The 24,355-nt window shown below is 38.2% G+C and overlaps 1 protein-coding gene across 6 annotated transcripts in view; it reads left to right on the plus strand.

Moving 5' to 3' along the window:
• Positions 1-6,726: 6,726 nt before the first annotated feature.
• Positions 6,727-24,355, plus strand: part of LOC137708868 (uncharacterized) — a 41,571-nt gene continuing 23,942 nt past the window's right edge. Inside the window, exons 1-7 of one of the 6 annotated variants that reach the window (XR_011064839.1) lie at positions 6,727-6,883; positions 7,030-7,130; positions 8,571-8,736; positions 10,059-10,233; positions 10,317-10,544; positions 10,711-11,123; positions 11,217-11,690. Coding sequence is in view for 5 of the 6 variants with exons in the window: in XM_068448028.1 (XP_068304129.1) it covers positions 10,505-10,544; positions 11,010-11,126; positions 11,217-11,422 (363 nt within the window). In the remaining variant the exon portion in view is untranslated. Of the gene's footprint in view, positions 6,884-7,029; positions 7,131-8,570; positions 8,737-10,058; positions 10,234-10,316; positions 10,545-10,710; positions 11,127-11,216; positions 11,691-24,355 lie in introns of those variants that run through there. The other 5 variants (XM_068448028.1, XM_068448031.1, XM_068448029.1 and 2 more) reach the window with 5 other exon arrangements.

A 24,355-nucleotide genomic window follows, 5' to 3' on the forward strand; every position in this document is an offset into this window, starting at 1 on the left:
ATTGAAGCCAAAATTGGAGGGTTGTGTGTGAGAAAACGTTAGAAGGGTTGTAGCATATGTTGTAAATTATCTTAAGTAATAGGCCATTTAATTTCTAATGTGGCAACATATTTGAATTTTGGGTTTATATTGGATGTTTAAAGATATATGGGTTTTAATCTAAAAATTACAAGTTGTATGGGTCTATATCTAAAGAACCCTAAAAATTACAAAATCATAACAAGTGACGCTACATAATTGATTAAACATCTAATCGAAAAATCAAACCACACAAATTTTAATTTTGGAGAATAACACGTGGCGCTACATAATTGATTAAATATCTAATCGAAGATCAAACCACACGAATTGTAATTTTTGGAGAATAACACGTGGTGTGACAGGATTGGTTAAAAATTCTATTTGAAATTAAACATAAAATTATTTTTTATTAACATTTAAAAAAAGTTCAATACCAATTGCCTTGACTAATCAGTTTCAAAGTAGAGATGCACTCGGATAATTACTATTCATTAAAATAATAATTACCTTTGCATAATTACTTGTGCAATTATGGTCTGAGTGAGGTAGAATTTGACACACCCCGACCGAAATCAAGGCGTGATGGCCGTCACGTGAGGGTGACGTAGCCATGTGCACAGTGCGGAAGCAATAATAATAATAAAAGTACGAATAAATAAAAACCAAACTACTAAATAAGCTAGTTAAAGTAACACACTAGTGTGAGACTAAGTGTGATAAACAAAATCAGAGCACAAAAAGCCTAAGTGCAGTCCAAAAGAACGAATACTAATTACACAACACCCAAAGGTGATCCTACATTTGTGTTGTTCTGTCAGAACCACCGTCAAGTCCTTATGAACCACCAAAGCGCTTCTAACTAGAACATGGAGGGGCACAAAACAGAAAGTGTGAGTGAGCAAAAACAAAGCTTTTCAAAATCATTTCAATCTCAAAAGTTCTAACCCCTCTCCGTAAAACCTATATAATTTCCCAGAAAATAGAATATATAAATATACCACAACCATGCTCAGAGTAGCAACATTCACAAATATGTATGTATGTAAGCCATATCAACTAATTCAGCATATGATGTAAGTAACCCAGGTAATGTCAATTAATGTAGAATATATGTTAGCCGGAGTCACCTAACGTGACCTGTACGGCTGAATCTAGAGCTCAAATCCACAACTTAACCACTACATCTGCACACAAGTCGGAACCACCTAAAGTGTTCTATACGACAGGACTGTGCACCTAACTTGGATCCAAGATGAGCATGTGGTGCGGGAGGTGAACATCACGTGAAGGACTATGCCCTACTCTGGGTGGGAGCACTAACACCGGGGTGCAGGTTTATGAGCTTTCCATGCATCTCACATAACCACTAATTCACAACCATAACCTATAACTTACCTGACACTTACCTGTGCGTCTGCAGCACCAAACACAAATATATGCAACAAACAATGCATAATTAAAACAGGCAAAGACTATGCATGGCATTTAAAACATATAAACATTCAATTTCATTATCTGGGAAAATTCTCAAGTATATAGGTATATACGGAAAACCAAAAGCCCACTCACTGGTATGTGGAAGGGTCGTAGCCCCCGAGCCTTGAGTGACTGCGCTCATCCTCAGGATAGGTCTCACCTATATGCGAAACAACTATAAAAACGTCAATTTAAAGCATATAACCAAAATTAGGTAATAACTTCTCATACAATGCTCAAATGTGGTGTTTGGATATACCAACGTGATCTACTCACCCTCACGAACATCTCCATATTTTTAAAATAATTTTTCGAGGCCCCACGTACTGCCACGCACCGGCGAGTGCACGGACCTATGCGCAGCCACATGACAGTCACACTGACGGCGTCAGTTAATGCCGTTAGGAATATTCCGTTAAACCTTAACGGATTCCATTAAAACTGACTGACGGTGTCAGCACATTCCGTCCAAACCGGGATGCTCGTGTGAGTTCCCAGAAACAAAACCGTGAGGGCGTGGTAGGGGTCCAAAGCGGATAACATCGTGCTACGGTAAAGTCCAGCCCGAAATGTGGTGGGGACCCAAGCCAGGATGTGACAGAATTGCTCTAAGGAGAAAAACTATGTTGAGTTGCTAGATACTTAGCAGATGAACAACTCAAAAATTATTTATTTGGATCAACAATTCTGTTGACATGCAACTTGCAAAATTTTCTACGTCTAAAAAAGTTTGGGATTGTTTAGCAATGTTGTATATGAAATCTAAATTTACTAGATGATACCAATTAGAGACTGACAATGAAAGTATTCAAAACTTTTATCACATAATGACTGGCCTTTAGAATCCTGTAGGACTCAACTCTATTCATCTTTATTGCACATATAGAGAAGACCAACCCTTGTTCAATTTCTAATGGCTCGACCTGTAAGATGTATATATATGTATATAATTACCATATTATAGACCATAGGTGTGCCATTGAGCCACAAAAGATAAGCACAACTTTGCAACTACAAAAATGAAACGAGAAGAATAGGTCTTTGAATTGAAACAAGCAGGAGAATTGCAAAAGCAGTGACTAGTGTTTATATACTGACACTACAAGAAAAATGGGTTATGGATACAAAATTGAGGACACATATGAGGAGTTTGTGTCCCTTTAAACACTAATAGGGTGGAACAGTGAGCATTTTTTAAAGGGCACCAAGTATTGTGCCCAAATATAAAAAAAGTTGACACAAACACATTATTGGCCACGAAAACCAAGCCTTTTGTGCCCAAATGTCCATCCAGCTTTCACGTGTCCCTTTAATGTCAGAAATGAAAATTTAATATTAATTTACAAAGACACGATATCAGTTTTCGTGCCCTCTAATTTAATATATTTAAATAAAAAGTATGTTTTTGTGTCCTCTACATATTTACTTTTTCCTATTCCACAATAATAAGATTGTTTATTAATTTCAAACTGACATAATAATATTTTCGTGTCCTTTGTTTTAAATAAAAGCAGAACACCACTCTTTCTTTAGACCAAAAAAAAAAAAAAAATACCACTCTCTCTCTTGTCAATCTTCACTCTTCTCAATTCATTCCTTCCGCCTTTCCTCTTTCTCTTTCCCTTCCTTCTCAACCCCAACATTTCCTCTCAATTCCTCCCGCCTCTCCTCTATCTCTCCCTTTCCCAATCAACCCAAGCCTTTCACCAACCCCGGGCTCTCCTCGTCAACCACATCCTCACTTAAGCTATCCTCCATTTCCTCCTCAATCATCTTCCTCCCTCTCGCATCCTCTCTCTTCCTCTTCTCTTTCACGCAACAGCGCCACCGTCCACTAGTCACCAACGGCCGCCAAATTATACCTCTAGAATCATCTTCCAGTTCTCTTTCCAACCCCTAAGTTTGTTTCTACAAATTCGTAACCGAATTTTCTCAATTTCATATCTAAGAAACGGTGACCGTGGGTTTTCCGGCCAATTTCTAGCCAAGCCTGCAGGAATTGGACCTCGACCTAAGAGGTAAAAATGATCCTTTCTTCGTGGGCTGTCCTCTAATGTAAGTGCTTTTCCAAAATAGAAATTTCAGTTTTGGGATCAATTCTAGATGTCAAATTTTAATTCCATTATAGATGTCAATTAGTATTGTATCCCATATTTGAAATGTTGTAAATTGCTTCTGTTGATCCCAGATTCAATAATCTGTAATTTTTTTAAAGATTTTCTAGTGTGAATAAGAAATTTAAAGTCCGTTAAAAAAAAAAAAAAGCAAAGCACGAAAATAACGAATGGAGTATTGGTAGTCCGTCCTGTAGGAATGGTTTTGCATTCGACTATATTTGTCTTGGTTTCTGATGAGTGATGGCTATAGAATCCATGTGTACCCGATGAATATTGTAGTCTGTTAGCCGAGTGGGTCTTTTAGTCACTAAGATCAAGCATGAAATGATTGATTGCGTTTGAAAATTTGTATGAAATGATTGGTGGGTTTTGGAATTGTTGATGGAATAAGTCATGGGTTTATGAATTTGGGGTTTATACGTTGTCAGTTTATGGCGTATTTTGATTATGTATGCATTGGTATTAATGGTGGGAATTGGAAGACCCATTTCTCCAGTCTAGATGACCTGCTGGATGACGACAGAGTTGCAGGGAGGACAACTTCTCACTCCTCTCTTCCTCTTAGACTTCGATATAGTGGCAAGGCTCTTCATTTTTTTGATTATAATAATCACCCATTCCACTTCCAAATAAGTCATATTTTTGGGTATTGTGTTTGTTCATCTGATTGTTTTTGTTTTTTAGTTTTTAGCTCATTTGTTTCTAATATAGGAACTGGGATATAGTTGGACTTAATTTCAAGTCTATTCTGTTTTAAATTTCGGGGTTGAATTTGGGGCTTGTGTTTAAGAACTGTGATTTAATATGTTGTCAAATTAGATTTGGGAGTTCATGTTGTGGCTTCAAAGTTCAAAGTTCTTCTTGGAGAGGTATTAGTAACCGTTAAAAACTAAGACTTTTCATTAAAAAAGAAAAGGTTGTGATATGTTATTTGGGTGTTTTAACTTTCTCCTTGCTGGTGGGGAATTGTTCAGCTGGTGGAAAATGTGTAAAATGTTTTGTGTTATGTTTCTATGAAAATAGGGTTTATTTATTTATTTTATTCTGGATTTGATAGGCTCTTTTCTTGCTTTGGTTTTCAGTGGGAATAGTTGTGATTCACGTTTGTCTTTCAGCAACAATGGAATTTTCATTTTTGTTGTTGATTATTTTCTTTCAACCAGTTTTGTTGATGTTCCTTGATCTAGTATTTTTTTAGTACTTTACCAATTTTCAGACCGTTAGTGGTCTGGCTCCTTGTTTAATTATGCTAGATTTTATGATTGTTAGTGAGTCAAGTAGTGAAGCTGAGATGCTGAGAAGGATCAGTGCACTATTTGAGTATTTTTTTGTGGAAACTTGGAGAATTTACTCAGAAACATATGAACTTTTTGTAGATCATATCATACATGTGGTAATGTAAAGTCAAAATGAAGATGATAAGATTTATCTATGACGAATTTGAACCTTGAGCAATTAGCCATGTAACCTTATGCAAGGTCTTATGGGACTGAACAACGTAGTAATGCATTTTTAAGTTTTTTGTTTGAAAGTTTTGGTCGTTGAACATCACTGGAAATATGTGGTAGTTTCCCCTCTTGTTAGTTGTATGAGTTGCTTTATTTGTTTGTTTTTTTTTTATCTTGAACACTTGTAAACTTATTTTTTTATGAGGAGCGCTTGTATACTTTCATTATTAATCTTCCGCTTCCGTTGTTGGCTGTTTTGGAGGGTTGAGTTGTGATATAAGAATCATCTTTAAGCAATTGGTAGAAAGGCCCCTAAAGCAAATAAGAGTCCTCCCACAGTTATTTCTTTCTTTATCCCTTCATTTTCTTTGCTCTTGTAAATTGTGTGGTTTTTCTTTATCTTTGAATTTGATATTTATTCATGACTTTTGTGAGAGGTTCAAATATTGCACATGTTATCTTCATTAATTCGTTTCTGGAGCAGCAAAGGTTTGATGAAGTGCAAGGCTTGTTGGGGAAGATGCATCTTTCCGAAAATGTTTGTTTTCAAGTCTTTTTGTATTAGAGATAAAATATGTAACATTATAATATATGTTTGTGAGATTGGGAAAGTGAAAGTTGGTTTCATGGTTGTAGGCTGTTTTCATTTTATGAAAATTTAAATTTTTGCATTTCCTCAATTCAGTTTGAGTTTGTTAAATTTTGATTTTTTTAATATTTAATTCATGTTGGCACAATTATAATGTAAGTGTCAATATGGCTGGAAAAAGTCTTCTGATAAAGTTGTCAGAAACAGGCACAAATAGTGGTCCATTTGTGTCTGCCTCTTTCAACACCAAACAGTGTATTGTGCCCTTTTGGAAATGGTGACGTCCATAGAGGGCACATACACAAAGATAGTAGCTGCGTTGTTGCTATTGGTCTATGAGCACAATTGTTGGTGCTTTTTGGCCTCAAGGGGCACATATAATTTATTGTGTGCAATGCTCATTTTTCTTGTAGTGTGAATGTTTTCCTTGTTGGCCTCCTATTAGAATCAGCATAGGACTCAACTATCCAGTTCATATTAACATGTGAATATACACAATCCTAGCACATATTTAAGTCCTCAAAACTCAAACTATCATTAGTACTATCAATCCTACAAGAATTAGGATTACTCAAAGCTTATTAATAAGACTTTTCCATATCTAATTCTCACACTATAACCTGCTTTAATGTCATGTTTAAACTCATACTCTATCACGACAATCAATTATATGTCCAAGATGTCTGTTGTGGAGCATTCTAGTAGTGAGTAGATGTGGAGAATAAGCCTCACATTGATAGAAAGAGGGACTTTAGCTTATAAGAGTTTGACCCACTCTCATATTGCCAATTAATTTTATGAAACTTTCTTCAGTAGAAACGATTGACTAGAACACGAGGACATGGTAGTTAGGTTGTACATATCAGACACAGTGTTTACTTAATTCATCACTTCTTTCACCAATTTTACATGGTATATAATTTTCCCCACACATGCAAAATTACCTTTTTAACAATTTTTTTTACATGTTTTCATGTGTCTGGATTCTATATATCTATATATGTCTTTAGAAAGAGATAAGATGAGTGGACGAGTACACCATAAAAAGAGAGACAACTCATCAAAGATGAGATTACGCTTTTGTTTTTTTGTTTGTTTTTGATTTGTTAGAATAAAGATTACAACCATTACACTTATCAATCAACCAAAGTTCAGAGGCCTTTCTCTTAGCTGTCATGGTAGTTGTGTTTCTCTTCGTTTAAGGTCGCAACATTCTCTTGTTTTCTTGCCAGGTTCTTAAACTTCTCCCCAGTTGTCTCATTTGGTTCTTAGTAGATCTTTATTTTTTTTGTTTCTTTATCCAGATTGAACAGTTTTTTGGGACTGAATACGTGGTATTTTAACCATGTTGCTTACATATTTTCGAATTTCTTTATAGATTGCGGGTTCTTCCTTATCGGATCAGGGCGTTGGTTTGATTTCGTGCTTGGATCTTGTTGCTTCCTCTTTGGTAACCCTTTGCTGGAGGCCTACTAAAAGGTGAGTTGAGTTCAATGTTTTAAAGAACTCGCCTAGGGGCGCGCCTAGGGCGCCCTTGAGGCTGGGCGGAGAGGCAAACGCCTCAGTTTTGCTGGAGTAGGCGAAATGCTTCGCCGGAGATGCCGAGGCGGCGGAGGCGCGCCTCAAGGCGTCTGGACGTTTTTTTTTTTTTTTTTTTTAAACTATCCAAACCCAAAACAACGTCGTTTGGGTAAGGATTTTCAGTCTTCACCCACCATACCTTCGAATTCGACCCATTTTTCTGCCTCTGCCTTTTGCCTTCTGCGGCTCTGCCTTGCTTCTTCTACTTTCGCGCGCCAGAAGCCCAGAGGCTCAGAACATCGGTGTCGCCACGCCGCCACGCCGCCGTCACCTCAGCGCCATCAGCCCAGCCCCAGCGCCGTCAGCAAGATCCCAAAGGTTACGGTTTCTGAAATTAGGGATTTATTTTCTGGGGAAGGGGTTAATAGTTTTCTGGGGTTAATGGGGATTTAGTTTTCTGGTTTTGCATTTTCTGGGGAATGCCGAAGGTGCTCTGCGAGAGAGAGACAGAGAGAGAGAGACAGAGAGAGAGGAAGAAGCAGAATAGAAAACAGGGGACAGAGCCCACGGTTTTATGTCTGTGTGGCTGCCAAACTGTTTTGCACTTATAGTCTTATACCATAAACTTAATGCTTCTGCCGGCTGCCATAAATTGTGTCCATGTGCACTGCCATAAATTGGCACTTAGATAAATTGTTAGAAATTGGCACTAAGGGGTTAATTGTTAATAAATTAATTAAAGGATTAATTTATAAATTAATTAATAAATTGTTAGAAATTTATTTAGATGAATGATTTATATATTTGTTTGTATTTTGATTTATATGAAGATGATTTGGATGAATGATTGTTTTCTTTGTTTGTATTACCTTTTGAATGATGAATTTGGGTGATATTACCTTTGAATGATGAATTTAAATGATATTATCTTTTGAATGACTATGGATTTGAATGAAAAATTGAGAATTGATGTTTATTTTACATAGTATTATTTTTTAATATAAAAAAAAATTAAATCCTGTAAGGCTTCGCCTCACGCCTAGGCTAGGCTTCGGCTCGGACGCCTCGCCCACGCCTCACGCTTTTAATACATTGGTTGAGTTGGAAGCTGAATCACTCAAAATATGAAAATGCATACTGTAATTTCTTCTCTTGTTCGTTCTTAGCTTGGTAATCCATATCCTAATTATATGACTTTTTCTGAATCGGCGTCTCGCATGGTATCTTATTGCTGTGCCTTTACACGTCTCCGTGCTCTTAGTAGCTTACCCATCTAATTGCAATTCCTTGAATAATGTTTAAACTCTTTCTCTGGTTGACATATTAGGATATTATTTGATAATTTATTTCGCTTTCCGTTTTTTAACTGAAATGGTTATTGTTTGAGCCATAAATTAGGTATGCTATGAGGCCTATCCATTTTTATTCAGCGAAAGTTGCATGACTTTGGCCACCAACTTCGAAGCTCAAACCAAGGCTTAGAGGACCATCTCATTTAACTCCAACCTATCTGAGGCCTGAACAGAAATCTCTCCAAAGTGTTTCTTCCATGCAGGCGACCCAGGTCTGAAAATATCTTGTCTCCTTAAATACCTATGCATGCATCATCCACACGCTGATGTCACAAACACATCATCCGACACGATATGTCACTACCAGCATCTAGAAATTGTAGTCACTGTTAGCATCAAATGACCGATTTACCCCTGCTCCAACTTAACAATGTGAGATTTTTTTTTCCTATGTCTATAAATAGAACCACATGCCTTCAAGCTCAGGACCTTTGTCAAATTTAATCAACCCAAATGTTTTTCAGCGCAAGCCCAATTGCTCTTCAGCAAAACTCTTTAGCTTTTCAGCTACAATCTCAAGCCTTCTTTCGAAGCAAACATTGCCTACGATCTTTGTGGTCCAAAACCTTTACAGCTCAGTCACCCTGTGGTAAGATTCGATGGATTTGCATTTCCAACCACCATGATTTTCTCTCTAAGGCGCATGTTTTGTACTAAGTCCAATCTAATACTAGTGATCTCGATGGACTACTCTAGCATTACTTGCTTTTCATGGCTTGAATTTTGCTAGAGTTTTATTGCTTTCTTTACATTTCCAATCAATTTACATTTCAAGTCATGTAGCTTGGCCCATCTGCCTAAATTTTACTTTTGTAAACGTTTGTAACCTTGACTTCGTCATGAAATAATTACATTTTGTTTCTCATTTTAGTTTCTATTTCGCTTTCATTTACATTTTAGGCAAGCATACAGGAAGTTACACTGAATTTTAAGTCCTCGTTCGCTTGATACACATAAAAGAATTGAACCGAATTAGTGTCCTACTCAATACACAATCTTTTGGTTAAGAAGTCAAATTTACATGCAACTTTCACACACGCACGAAGATAACATTGTTGTTGGCAACCTCTAACACTGACAAGCCCCTCTCTTTCTCTCAAGCCATCCCGTGACGCTGAGACCAAAAAGAACAGTCGCAGCAGTACGTGTTGTATTAAATTTAGACTCCATCTGAGTTTTGACACCAACCGTTGTCTTACAAAGCTTATAATTTTGTTCATTTCTATCTTTCTTGGTCTTTTTCCAAGTATGTTTTAATTGCTAATCTTTTATTACAAACGAACATATAAAGGGAAAAAAAAACCTTACATTATTGCTTATCTATAAATGAGAAGATTGGCTACTCTGGACATGTAGGTTAATTAAGAATTAGATAGCTCATCGTTGCAGCTTCTTTTGAAGATTGCCCCAACACAGATTGAGTTAGGGCAATCTTCAAAAGAGGCTGCAGCGATAAAATTTTTTCCTTCCTTTTTTTTTTTTTTTTTTTTTTCCTCGCTTACGCTTGATTAACATAAAATTTTATTGGTAATAGGCAGATTAAATGTGTTAGCAACGGTTGTCCCTACCAGTGTAATTGCTAATCTTAAACCTCCTAACCGTATTAACAATAAAGATTGAAGCTGTCCGGTTAAGACCTACTTGTTGGCCGAAGATCTTTAGGACGTCGTCGAAGGCACCAATGAACCTACGGATGTAAATTTTTTTATGTATGTTTCCATATTAATATTCAAGTATTCAATATTGGAAATTAGATTTTATACTTATTTATATATTTTCATTTTACTAATAGGGACGTTTCCAAAAGAGGCAAAGCTCCTAAAACAGATGAAGAAAAAAAAAGATGAACGTAAGGCTTGGAGGAAGAAGGATGCCAGGGCCTTATATGCAATCCAGAGTTTTTGCGGGGACGATACTTGTAAGTTTATCAAAAGCGCAATCACGGCGAAAGAAGCATGAGATATTTTGTCAAATAAATTGATGCCACATTATAGTCAACCATCAGACAGAACGAGAACAGGTACGTACATATTGCTGATAGTGAATTCCACATCGAGGAAGGAGGGACCTTACTTGTACTTATAAGTAATTGAGCTACTCCAATATTGCCAATCAGAGAAAAGAGGGACATTGCTTGTGCTTTTTAGTAGCTGTGTTACCTTCTCATTTACCAATTGGTTTTACAGTGGAATTCTAACTTTCTATGGCAATGGTCACACATGCTCCACGTCATCCGATTTGTGTTGTCCACATGTTAAGATTGAAATTTCGCCACATATGAGGGAGCGTATTGAGAGTGAATCCCACATTGGAGAAAAGAGGGACCTTACTTGTGCTTATTGGTAGTAGGCGTATTACCTTCTCATTTACCAATTAGTTTTACGGTGCTGAACTTCTCACACACATAGGCATTTGTAAGAAAGGAAAAGAAAGGAAAAATTAAGAATTGATGGTAATATCTGAACATCAAGATTTCCATTTTCAGATGAGAGGTCACTTTTTCAAGCGTATCCAGCCCCGATTGATCATGATGATGGGCCAACCCCAACTGATCGTGAAGCTAGGCCAGAGCTCGCAATGGAAGAAGGGCTCAATGCAGGTAGTGTGTATATATACCTTGATCCCTCACAAATTAAGATATTGCGTGGGAAAGTTAGCAGTTAACAAAGTTAAAATAAAATATGGCATTCAGGACATGAGAGCAATGCAAACGATATCTATGCAACTTTCGTCAAATATGTGAAGTCTAATGATTGGGATAAAGCGATCCAGTTTCTTCGCGACCATCCCCAGGTAGGAAGTGAAAGAATTTCAAGTGGCGGTACAGCTCTTCACTATGCAGTCCGGCCGCTTAACAACTGCAGCGTGCGCAATATGGAACAGTCAAAACAGGGTTGAAGTAGCCAAACGCATGGTTGAAAAGAATGACAAATTACTTAGTATTTTACCTTCCGGCACTGACGCCTCTAGTTGTCTTCGCTCAGAGTTTGTCAAATGGGGAAATAATGGCTCGTTATCTCTATTCTGTTACTCCACGCGAAACACTGCACGTTACCGATGCCTCTCAACTGATTTCTCTCGGCCTTCGTTATAAACGATTTGGTAAGAGAGGGAATCGACTGAGTTTCAAACACGACCAATTATTAATGTCGACGCCCTAGCTATATCTTCTTTTGCCCGTGTGTGATCTTTTTGGTTACATATTTTATCTGCATACTTTACTGTCGTTTTTCACATTTCTATTATATATAAATATTGTGTGGGATTTGATTTAGCGCTACCCATAACTAGCCATGGCTAAAGATCACGACGGAGAATTCCCCTTGATAACATTGGCCAGTGATTGTTCAACATTCAAAAGTGGAAGCCGACTCAATTTATGGGAAAAGATTTATTACGGTTAGTTCAACACTGTTTTTTATTTTCTCCTCATATTTTCAGCTTTTAAAATTACCTATTACCCTCCACAATAAAAGTCCTTTCGCTCGTTTGAAAAAATAAAAGGGTTTTTAAACTTTAATCCTTAAAGAAGATTAAAATTTAATAAAAACCTGGTGTTAGATTGGATATTGATTTTAGTCCTTTAATGTGTACTTAATTCAAATTCATATTATATTTTTGTTTTAATATTTAATAGATATCTTATTTAATGTCATTACATTAAATTTTAAATTGATTATTATACACATTTTAATTCATTAATTTTATTTAACTTCCTCTTATTAGTACCTAAATGTTTGTATCTTAATATATTTTTACTAAATTAGTGTACCAAAATGTCCATACGTAAATATATTGTACTACCTAAATGTATTGTAGTTAATTAGTGGCACATAACAAAATATACAAAAACATAAGTGTATCGAAAATTCCTTACCTAAATATATAATACTAAACTAAGGTACCGAAATGTTGGTACCTAAATATATTATATGAAACTAGTGAAAGAAATGTATGTACCTAAACATATTATACTAACTTAGTGTATTGAAATCTTCATACCTAAATATATTGTAATGAATTGGTGGCATATAAGAAAATATGCAAAAATATAAGAGTACCAACTATGAATCAATAAACAATGATCTAACCTAAAGGTTTAGTATGACCACTAATATCATTCATATTGTTTCTAATTTAGTCAATCACTTATTATTTGGTATGAGACTTTATTATAAAATGCCTTGGTTTCCGATGTCAAACTCTATTCTCCAACATGCTTCTTCACGAGTGACTTTCACATAAAAAACTAATATATTCTTTTTTCTTTCTTTTTTTTTTCCCAAAAAAAAATTCTATTCATCATATTGAATCTAACAACAGTCTTATTTAGAGCCCAAAGTACTGGAGTCAATAGGGGTGAAAATTTTTACCAAATTACCGTACCAACCATACCATACCAAATTATTACCAAAAATTTGTACCAATTGGTAACGGTACGGTATTTGTACCGTACCATATTGTTTCGGTACGGTACTAGTATCCAAAACCAGTACCGGTGGTATACCATACCTACCAATATTATTAATATTATATTATGTATTTATTCATATAATTATTTGAGGGCAAAATTAATAATAATTATTGTTGTAGTGTAAAAAATGTAAAAAAAATATATACAATCACTGATAGTGATAAGCTTTACACCTTTTATGAAGAAGTCAACTTCAAAATCCAACACTATAATCCATAAACCTTAAATTTATATTTAACCGTCGATTGTCAGTTACGCTTTATTCTTCTTACTGAATTTCATTTTTAAAATTTTCTTTTTTAAATACATGATCTTCTGGCGAATGTAAGAAGATGAATGGTTCAGATCTTTGATATCACGTTTCGATATTTACGGTTAACTGAAATATGAGTCGATGTCATATTGTTTGTAGAAACTTTATAAACATCAAGCAATATTTTCACTAACCGTAAAACTCTGAACATAATATCAACGATCCAAACCATTCATCTTCCTGCATTCTTTAATAGATTATGTTTTCAAAAAAAAGAAAATCCGAAAAAAAGAAAATTTGATGAGAAAAATGAAGCGTAAATGTAAACAACAATCAACAGTTAAATTTTGATCTATGATTTATGTGAAGATAATGACGAATTTCAAAGTTAAGCTCTTCACGAAAGTTGTAAAGCTTGTCATTACGAGCGTTTATATATTTTTTCTATATTTTTTACACTTCTACATTAATTAAAAAATATTAGATTTTGGGCAAACTAAGTGGCGTAAAACAAAGTGGCAATTACCATTGGCATACCATACCAACCAAACTATTTGGTATACCGATATTCGGTATACTGAAAGTTTGGTATGGTAATGGTAATAGATTTTGCCGTACCAAATATTTGGTATGGTAATTGGTACAGTAATGTACCAAAATCACCCCTAGGAGTCAATGCACATCTTTTTGAATGACTGGTCATTAAATCAATACCTTTAAGTTAGAGCTAGTGCAATTTTTCGAAAATTGCTAATAAATCGAGCCTAAAACACATTCGAAGAATGACATGATCTAAGGCTATAATAAACATTTTGGCTTAGCGTGAGTTAGGCCATCTTCAACCGAAAGGTCTAGAGGGCCAGAAGGCCAAAAATAGCCCGAAAATTGTCTTCAACCTAGGGCTAGGCTAGAGGGCTTATGGAATATAAGAGGGTCCCACGAAATCTGAAAGGGTTGGAGGGTTGGAGGGCTGGCTGCATGCCAACCCGGGGCTGGCCAGAAAAATCATTATTCCTGTCGGTTATAACCTACAGGAATCCTTAAGCTAAAATTCAAATGCAACGGCTAGCTGACGTCATCTAGCCGTTGCATTTGATTTTTATTTATTTATTTTTTTTTTACAGTTTTATTATTATTTTTTATTTACAAAATTTTTCCTATAACTTCTATTTCACAAAATTTGTTTCATTTTATTTTAAATTCTATTTTATTTTCCTATAACTTCCTAAGCCATTATACAACATTAAATTAAATTAGGTAACATGAAACAACATTAAACAATATGAAACAACATTAAATAACATTTGCGCCTCATCTTCTTGAACTTCTTCATCAAACTCCTCATCTTCTCGTCTCATTTGCGCCCATTTTGCTTCCAATTTGGAATTGGATGAGAACCCCCAGTTGGAATCCGAAGAGGATCCAAAGTTGGAATTCATTGCAAACTTGAATTGAAAAAGATTGAATTAAAAGAGATTGAATTGAAATAGATTGAATTTAAAGTTGTGTGAATTATAGCCCAATATCCACCATATTTATAGCAAAAGAAAATTTCAAATCCAACGGCTAACTAATGTCACTTAGCCGTTGGATTTGAATTCAAGTTGTAGTTTTTAAATAATAAATTATGTTTGGCCCTATGACCCTCGGTTGGAGACGGTTTTTTGTGACATGGCTAAAACGAGCGCTATTGTCATATCCCGACCCGGGACGGATCACTTCCCAAGCCCGCTCCACCACCGTAGTACGATATTGTCCACTTTGGGCTTACCATTCCCTCACAGTTTTATTTTTGGGAGCTCACGAGCAACTTCACAGTAGGTCACCCATCACGGGATTGTTTTAGCCTCATTCTCGCTTAACTTCGGAGTTCATATGGAACCTGAAAGCAATGAACTCCCAAAAGGCCTTGTGCTAGGTAGGGATGAGAATATACATTTAAGGATCACTCCCCTGGACGATGTAGGATGTTACAATCCATCCCCCTTAGGGCCCACCAAAACTCTTTCTCGGACCTCAGACCAACATAAGGGTGTACGACAAGATTTACCATACAGTGCCTCAATAGTGACATGCCGATACTCGAATGAAAGCTGTTGTTGTAGGAAAATTTCATTAAATTTAACCGTTTGTGCTAAGCATCACCAAACTGCAACATCGAAGATCTCAACATATCCTCCAACGTCTGAATGGTCCTTTCTGATTGTCCGTCTGTCCGAGGATGATATGTCGTACTGTAGAGTAATCTCGTACCCAAAGCTTCCTGAAAAGCCACCCAAAATTTAGAAGTAAATCTGGGGTCACGACCCAAGACAATACTCACTGGAACACCATGGCACTTCACAATCTTCGATATGAATAATTCAGCTAATCAGCTTAAATAATACTTTTCCCTCACTGGAATAAAATGCGCTGACTTAGTAAGCCGATCAACTATTATCCAAATGCCGTCAAAACCATTATGTGTACGCGGAAGCTTGTACACAAAATTCATAGTAATATTTTCCCATTTCCACTCTGGAATGGGAAGCGGCTGCAGCAACCCACGGCTTCTTCCTTTCAGCTTTAACCTGTTGGCAAATGGCATACCTACTCACATACTCAGCTATCTCTCTTTTCATACCCGGCCAATAATAGAATGGTCGAATGGTATGATACATTTTAGTACCTCCTGGATGCATCGCATAAGATAAGATATACGCTTCATCAAGAATTGCTTTCTTTAATTCCAAATTATTCGGCACAAACATTCTACTCTCTTGCATAAGCATGCTATCCGATTCTCGAACTCTGAAGTCTTTCTTTTTCCTCTGATTCCTTGCTTGAATTATTTCCTGGGTCTCTTCATCAACCATCTGGGCTTCAAGTACACGATCAATTAAAATCGGCCTAACTTGAAAATTAGCAAGTAAGGCTACCCCCTGATCTTCTACCTCTAACCTCACTCTAGTTGATCTCAAGTCTGCCAGAAGAGGAACACGACTAGCGTACAACGCGTTAATACGACCTTGAGATTTTCTGCTAAGTGCATTAGATACCACATTCGCACGACCAGGGTGATAATCAATCGTGTAATCATAATCACTACGCAGTTCCAACCATCTCTATTGACGAAGATTAAAATCTTTCTGAGTGAAAAGATATTGAAGACTCTTATGATCCGTAAAGATCTTACATTTTTCTCCATAAAGATAATATTTCCACATCTTCAAAGCAAAGATAATGGCTGCCAACTCCAAATCATGCGTAGGGTAATTCAACTTATGAGGCTTTAATTGTCGTAAAGCATAAGCAATCACCCTACCATGCTGCATCAGCACATATCCCAAACCATTCAAGGAAGCATCACTGTAGACTTCGAAATTACCACTATCATCTGGGAGTGCCAAAACAGGTGCATGAGTAAGACAATACTTCAATTGCTGGAAACTCTGCGCATAATTATCATCCTACTCAAATTCAACATCCTTCCTCGTTAACCTTATCAGTGGTAAAGCATCATGAAAAAATCCTTTACAAACCGTCGGTAATATCCTACTAAGCCAAGAAAACTCCTCACCTCAGTGACGGTTCGTGGCTGCTCCCAATTCTCCACTTCTGCTACCTTTTGAGGATCCACCAAAATACCTTGAGCAGAAATGACGTGTCCCAAAAATGCCACTTGATCTAACCAAAATTGGCAATTGCTAAACTTAGCATACAGTTGGTGTTCCCTCTACCTTTTCAACACCAAAGTAAGATGTCGAACATGCTCAAATTTAGACTTAGAGTATACCAGGATATTGTTAATAAAGACAATGACAAACCTATCCAAATACGGCTAAAATACTCGGTTCATCAAATCCATAAAAGCTGCTGGTGCATTCGTTAATCTAAATGGTATCACCAGAAACTCGTAATGACCATAACGAGTCCTGAAAGCTGTCTTAAGGACATTCTCACTACTGATCTTCAACTGATAATAACCAGACCTCAAATCAATCTTGGAAAATACACAAGCACCTCGAAGCTGATCAAACAAATCATCTATACACGGCAATGGATAACGATTTTTAATTGTTACCCGATTCAATTGCCGGTAATCAATGCATAACCTCAAAGCCCCATCTTTTTTTCTCACAAACAACACTAGAGCTCCTCAGGGTGAAGTACTAGGCTGAATAAAACATTTATCCACTAATTCCTGCAACTGGATTTTCATTTCCCTCAACTCAGCAGGAGCCATTCGATAAGAAGTTAAGGATATAGGATTATTACCTGGATTCAAATCAATGGTAAACTCCACATCTCAGTCTGGCGGCAATCCAGGTAAATCATTAGGGAAAACATCAGGAAAATGCCTAACTACTCTTACGTCCTTAACGCTACTACGAGCAACATCGTTCAACACTATATAAGCTAAGTATCCTTGGCAACCTTTTGATAACAACCTTTTTGCTCTCACAGCAGAAATAACGCCATATCTCACCCCACTTTGCTCACCCACAAAAGTAACCACAGGTAATCCAGAACGATGAAAGGTAACTGTTTTCCCCTAGCAATCAATATTGGCACGATTAAAATGTAACCAATCTGTGCCCAAAATCACATCAAAATCAACAATATCTAACGGGATAAGGTCAGCTGGCATAACAACATCCTTCACCATCACTGGACATCCTGGATACCCACAATCGACATAACATCTTTCCCTTCTAGGTATAGCAAACTCTAAATCATACCCTAGATGTGTAGGGTGAGGTTGCGCCACTTGAGCAAATGTATGAGAAATAACATAATGTGTCGCACCACAATCAATCAATACTCTAGCAAAATAACCAAGGATATTTAACGTACCCATAATCCAGTCAGGATTATTTTGAGCATCCTGCAGAGAAATATTGTGGATGCATCCCTGGGTCTGCTGTCGTCCACCACGACCTCTACTAGTCTGACCACCTCAACCCTGCACATTAACGCCCCTAACTAGGCTGACCAGACTGCCTTGAAGATCCCGCACTACTAGTAGCAATCTCTCCCTGCTGAGGCTATCCTCCTTGGTACCACTGAAATCCATCCGCTGGAATGGGAGGATACGGTGTATAACATCTGGAGTACCGAAGATACCCACTCTGTGAATAAGGATCATGGGGATACGGATATTGCCCTGGAGTATAAGGAACAACATCACCCTGATAATAGTAGGCATCACCACGACCCATCTTGCCATAACTACCAGGCCCTGGAACCTGCTGGATCAGCATAGGTGGTGGTAAGAAAGACTGCTGGGGCCTCTGCTGATTATGGGGACAATTTGCAGCTCTATGTCCCACTTGCCCATAAGTAAAACATCTACTGCTATCTCTCATGCACTCTCCAAAATGCCAATTGTTACACCTGCGGCACAACAGAGTTCTTCCTCTACCAGTATCGCCCTGTCTCTGGCCTCTAGGACCCCCAGAAAATCTACCACCTCTTCTCTGACCAATGGTACTAAAACCTCCACAGGAAGAACTGGAACTAGCTCTACTCTGCTTAAAACTCTGGGTCTTGCGAGGTCCTTGATATGCTTGACCTTTGCCTTTATCGTCTTTTCTTTGATTGCCATCTTTTTCTTTTTCCTCAGTCTCATTAAGCATATTCTCAGAATCCTTAATGCTCAACAAAATCTCATAGAACTCCTGATAAAAGTCGTAAAGAGTAGTGATCACCATAGAACACCACTTCTTCTTAGTACCCAATCGAAAACGATGAAGCATCTCACTCAAATTGGCAGCAACCTCTGGATAATAACGAGATAAATCAGTGAACCTCTTATAATATTCATTCGCCATCAACTTCCCTTGCCTCAACTTGGTAAATTCTTGCTTCTTACGATCAATGTACTCAGGAGGCACAAACCTTTTCCGAAACAACTACTTAACACTTCCCAGTCAGCATTTTCCTCTAGAGTCAAACGACGAACCTCCTGTCCTTACCAGGATGACGATTCTTTACCTAAGAACCATGAAGTCGTCTCTACCCACTTTTCAACAGGAAGATTCCCCTGATTATGCAACACTCAAAAATTCTTATCGATATGCTCAACCCATCGCTCAGCTCCATTAAAACCCTCGTGGCCCTCAAACTTATCCAGCTTTAAATTATACATGGTCTCCAGAGGAGTCCTCTGGGGAGGGCAAATCGCTGACTGAATAGCGGTATCAATAGCTTCCCCTAATTGAGCTACATTGGGGAAACTAGGCTCAGTAGAGCGACGTGGTTCCCTACGAGGCGGCATTGACAGAAGACACCAAAGCATTTAGAACACTCACAAAATATGCAAGACTGCCAAACCTAGGCTCTGATACCAAACTGACACACCTCGACCGGAATCAAGGCGTGCTGGCCATCACGTGAGGGTGACGTAGCCGTGTGTACAGTGCGGAAGCAAAAGATAAATAATTAAAGTACGAATAAATAAAAAACCAAACTACTAAATAAACTAGTTAAAGTAACACACTAGTGTGAGACTAAGTGTGATAAACATAATCAGAGCACAGAAAGCCTAAGTGCAGTCCAGAAGAACGAATACTAATTACACAACACCCAAAGGTGATCCTACATTTGTGTTGTTCTGTCAGAACCACGTCAAGTCCTCGTGACTACCAAAACTGATTCTAACTAGAACCTGGAGGGATGCAAAACAGAAAGTGTGAGTGGGCAAAAACAAAGCTTTTCAAAATCATTTCATTATCAAAAGTTCTAACCCCTCGCTGTAAAACCTGTATAGTTTCCCAGAAAATAGAATATACACATATATCGAAAACATGCTCAGAAATATGCCATATCAAATGCCTCCACACAAACTGTAAGTAACCTAGGTAATGTCAATCAATGCAAGTGACATGTTAGCTAGAGTCGCCTAACGTGACCTGTACGGTTGAATCTAGAGCTCAAATCCTAACTCACTAACTATACCTGCACACGAGTCGGAACCACCTAAAGTGGTCTGTACAACATGACTAGGTGTAAAATAAACACGCTCAAGTGCTACGATCACGTCAAGACTGGACGAATAATCGCGGGTCACCTATGAGTCGGAACCAACTATAGTGGTCTGTACGACAGGACTGTGCACCTAACTTGGATCCAAGATGAACGTGTGGTGCGGGAGGTGAACATCACGTGAAGGACTATGCCCTACTCTAGGCGGGAGCACTAACACCGGGGGTACAGGTTATGAGCTCTCTATGCATCTCACATAACCACTAATTCACAATCATAAACCATAAACTTACCTGACACTTACCTGTGGGTCCGCAACACTAAACATACATATATGCAATTACTAATGCATAAATAAATAGGCAAACACAATGCATGGTATTTAAAACCTATAAACATTCCATTTCATTTTCTGGGAAAAACCACAAGTATATAGGTATATATGGAAAACCAAAAGCCCACTCACTGATATGTGGAAGGGTCGTAACCCCCTTGTCTCGAGTGATTGCGCTCGTCCTCAGGATGGTTTTCACCTATATGCGAAACAATTATACAGACGTCAATTTAAAGCACATAACCAAAACTAGGTAATAACTTCTCATACAATGCTCAAATGGGATATTTGGATACATCAACGTGATTTACTCAACCTCACGAACAACCCCATATTTTTAAAATAATTTTCTGACCTCCCATGCGTTGGCCAAGGCACGGCCAGACGCGCCGGCCACGCGTGGGCACGTGCCTGGCACACATGTGGTAACTCTAACGGCATTAGGGAATATTCCGTCCAAAAATAGAATATACCATTAAATATACCTGACGCCGTTAGTATATTCCATCAAAGTTGACGGAATATTCCTTGTCTTCTCCGGTGAGTCTCGCCGGCCACCGCCGTCAGCGCTGCCGTCTGCAACATGAATTCTCGCCGAAAACTGGAAAATTTTCAAAACTTCACATCTTCTTCATTTCTCAACCGAATTCCATGAAATTGGTACCAAAATGAAGCTTACAACAAGTAGAACAAAACCTTACCACTTTCAAGCCCTGAAATTCATGGAATCTCGCTGGAGAAACTTCGCAAAATCCGGCCAACCTTAGAACTTGCTATCCCGACGTCCAAAATCCTTCAAACTTGTTCCCAGAGCTTCGTGAGAGTATTCTAAAGCTCTCTAAGACCTTAAAATCCACTGAAACCTTCGCAAGGATTAGTGCATGAACAATGCATGAAAATTCGGTTCTCAGGTTCTAGGGTTTTCGAGGGTTTCAAGTTCTAAAAGTGGTATAGATGAACTTAGGAGCTTGCAAGGAGTTCGAATCTTACCTTCTAGAAGTCAATCCGTGCGTGAAAGGTTGGTTTTGAAGTTCGTCCATACACTTGCAAAGAAAATGGAAGAAAACCCGAGAAAAAGAAGAGAGGGGGTCACGTGAGTGTGTAGTATAGATGTATGTGTGTGTGTTCTATAGAGTCAACCACCAAAAACAACAAAACAACACACCAAAATGGCAAATACCCACCAAGGGCATTATCATGTTTAGTACCATCACCTTCATCTTGTCATCACGAACTCATCTATACCATTTTTTAGACGTGAAACCCTCGAAAACCTAAGAACCTGGGAACCCAGATTTTGTGCACTGTTCATGCACACGTGATCGTGGGGGTTTTAGAAGTTTTTAAGGTCCTAGGAAGCTTTAGAATACTCTCACGAAGCTCGGAGAAGCATTTTGGAAGAAATTGGACGTCGGGAAGGCCAGGAGTGGCGAGTTGCAAGTTTGGCCTGAATTTCGTGGTTTATCCGGCGAGATTCCAAGAATTTAAGGGCTTCAAAGTGGTAAGGTTTTGTTCTACTCATTGTAAGCTTCATTTTGGTACCAATTTCATGAATTTTGGTTGAGAAATGAAGAAGATATGAAAGTTTTGAAAAATTTCCAGTTTCCGGTGAGAATTCAAGTTGCAGACGGCGGGGCTAACGGCGGTGGACGGCGGCGGCCAGCGAGACTCACCGGTGAAGACAAGGGAATATTGCGTTAAGTTAACGAAATATTCTTAACAGCGTTAGGTTAGTTTTGATGGAATCTGTTAGGGTTTAACAGAATATTCCCTAACGGTGGTTAGGGCATCCGTCAGTTTTGGTCACGCGTGGGGGCGCGTGGAGCCTCGAAAAATTATTTTAAAAATATGGGGTTGTTCGTGAGGTTGAGTAGATCATGTTGGTGTATTCACACACCCCATTTGAGCATTGTATGAGAAGTTATTACCTAGTTTTGGTTATGTGCTTTAAATTGACGTTTTTATAGTTGTTTTGCATATAGGTAAGACTCATCCTGAAGACGAGCGCAGTCACTCGAGGCAAGGGGGTTACGACCTTTCCACATATCAGTGAGTGGGCTTTTGGTTTTCCGTATATACCTATATACTTGTGGTTTTTCCCATAAAATGAAATATAGTGTTTATATGTTTTAAATGCCATGCATAGCGTTTGCCTATTTATTTATGCAATAATAGTTGCATATATTTATGTTTGGTGCTACGGACGCACATGTAAGTGCCAGGTAAGTTTATGGTGAATTAGTGGTTATGTGAGATGCATAGAGAGCTCATGACTTGCACCCCAGTGTTAGTGCTCCCGCCCAGAGTAGGGCACGGCCCTTCACGTGATGTTCACTTCCCGCACCACACGCTCATCTTGGATCCAAGTTAGGTGCACAGTCCTGTCGTACAGACCACTATAGGTGGTTTCGACTCGTAGGTGACTCGTGATTATTCGCCCAATCTTCACGTGATCGTAGCACTTGAGCGTATTTATTTACAGTCAGTCTTGTCGTACAGACCATTTTAGGTGGTTCCGACTCGTGTGCAGATATAGTTAGTGAGTTAGGGATTTGAGCTCTAGATTCAGCCATACAGGTCATGTCAGGTGACCCTGGCTGACATCTTACTTGCATTGATTGACATTACTTGGGTTACTTACATTTTATGTGGAGGCATTCGACATGGTATATTTTTGAACATGTTTTCGATATATGTGTATATTTATTTTCTGGAAAACTATATAGGTTTTATGGCGAAGGGTTAGAACTTTTAATAATGAAATGATTTTGAAAAGCTTTGATTTTGCCCACTCACACTTTCTGTTTTGCACCCCTCCAGGTTCTAGTTAGAAGCAGCTTTGGTGGTTCACGAGGACTTGTCAGTGGTTTTGATAGAACATCACAAATGTAGGATCACCTTTGGGTGTTGTGTAATTAGTATTCTTCTTCTGGACTGCACTGTGCTTTGATTATGTTTATCACACTTAGTCTTGCATTAGTGTGTTACTTTAATTAGTTTATTTAGTAGCTTGGTTTTTATTTATTCGTACTTTTATTATTATCTTTTGCTTTCGCACTATGCACATGGTTACGGCACCCTCACGTGGTGGCCAGCACGCTTTGATTCCGATCGGGGTGTGTCAGTTTGGTATGTGTCAGTTTGGTATCAGAGCATAGGTTTGGTAGTCCTGCATATTTTGTGAGTGTTCTAATTATTTTGGTGTCTTCTGTCAGAACTATGCCGCCTTGTAGGGAACCACATCGCTCTGCTGAGCCTAGTTTCCCCGATGTAGCTCAATTAGGGGAAGCTATTGCTACCGCTATTCAGTTTGCGCTCCGTTCTCCCCAGCTCTTGAGACCATGTATAATTTGAAGCTAGATAAGTTTGAGGGCCACGAGGGTTTTAAGGGAGCTGAGCGATGGCTGGAGCATATTAAAAAGACTTTTCGAGTGTTGCATAATCAGGGGAATCTTCCTGTTGAAAAGTGGGTAGAGACGACTTCATGGTTCTTGGGTAAGGAATCATCATCCTGGTGGGAACATGAGGTTCTTAGTTTGACCCCAGAGGAAAGGGCTAACTGGGAGATGTTTAAACATTTGTTTCGGAAAAGGTTTGTGCCTCCTGAGTACATTGATCATAAGAAGCAAGAATTTACTGAGTTGAGGTAAGGGAAGTTGACGGCGAATGAATATTATAGGAGGTTCACTGATTTATCTTATTATTATTCGGAGGTTGTTGCCAATTCGAGTGAGATGCTTCGTCGCTTTTGATTGGGTACTAAGAAGAAGTTGCGTTCTATGTCGACCACTACTCCTTGCGACT

The sequence above is a fragment of the Pyrus communis genome, chromosome 11 (genome assembly GCF_963583255.1).
Source record: "Pyrus communis chromosome 11, drPyrComm1.1, whole genome shotgun sequence".
NCBI classification, from domain to species: Eukaryota; Viridiplantae; Streptophyta; class Magnoliopsida; order Rosales; family Rosaceae; genus Pyrus; species Pyrus communis.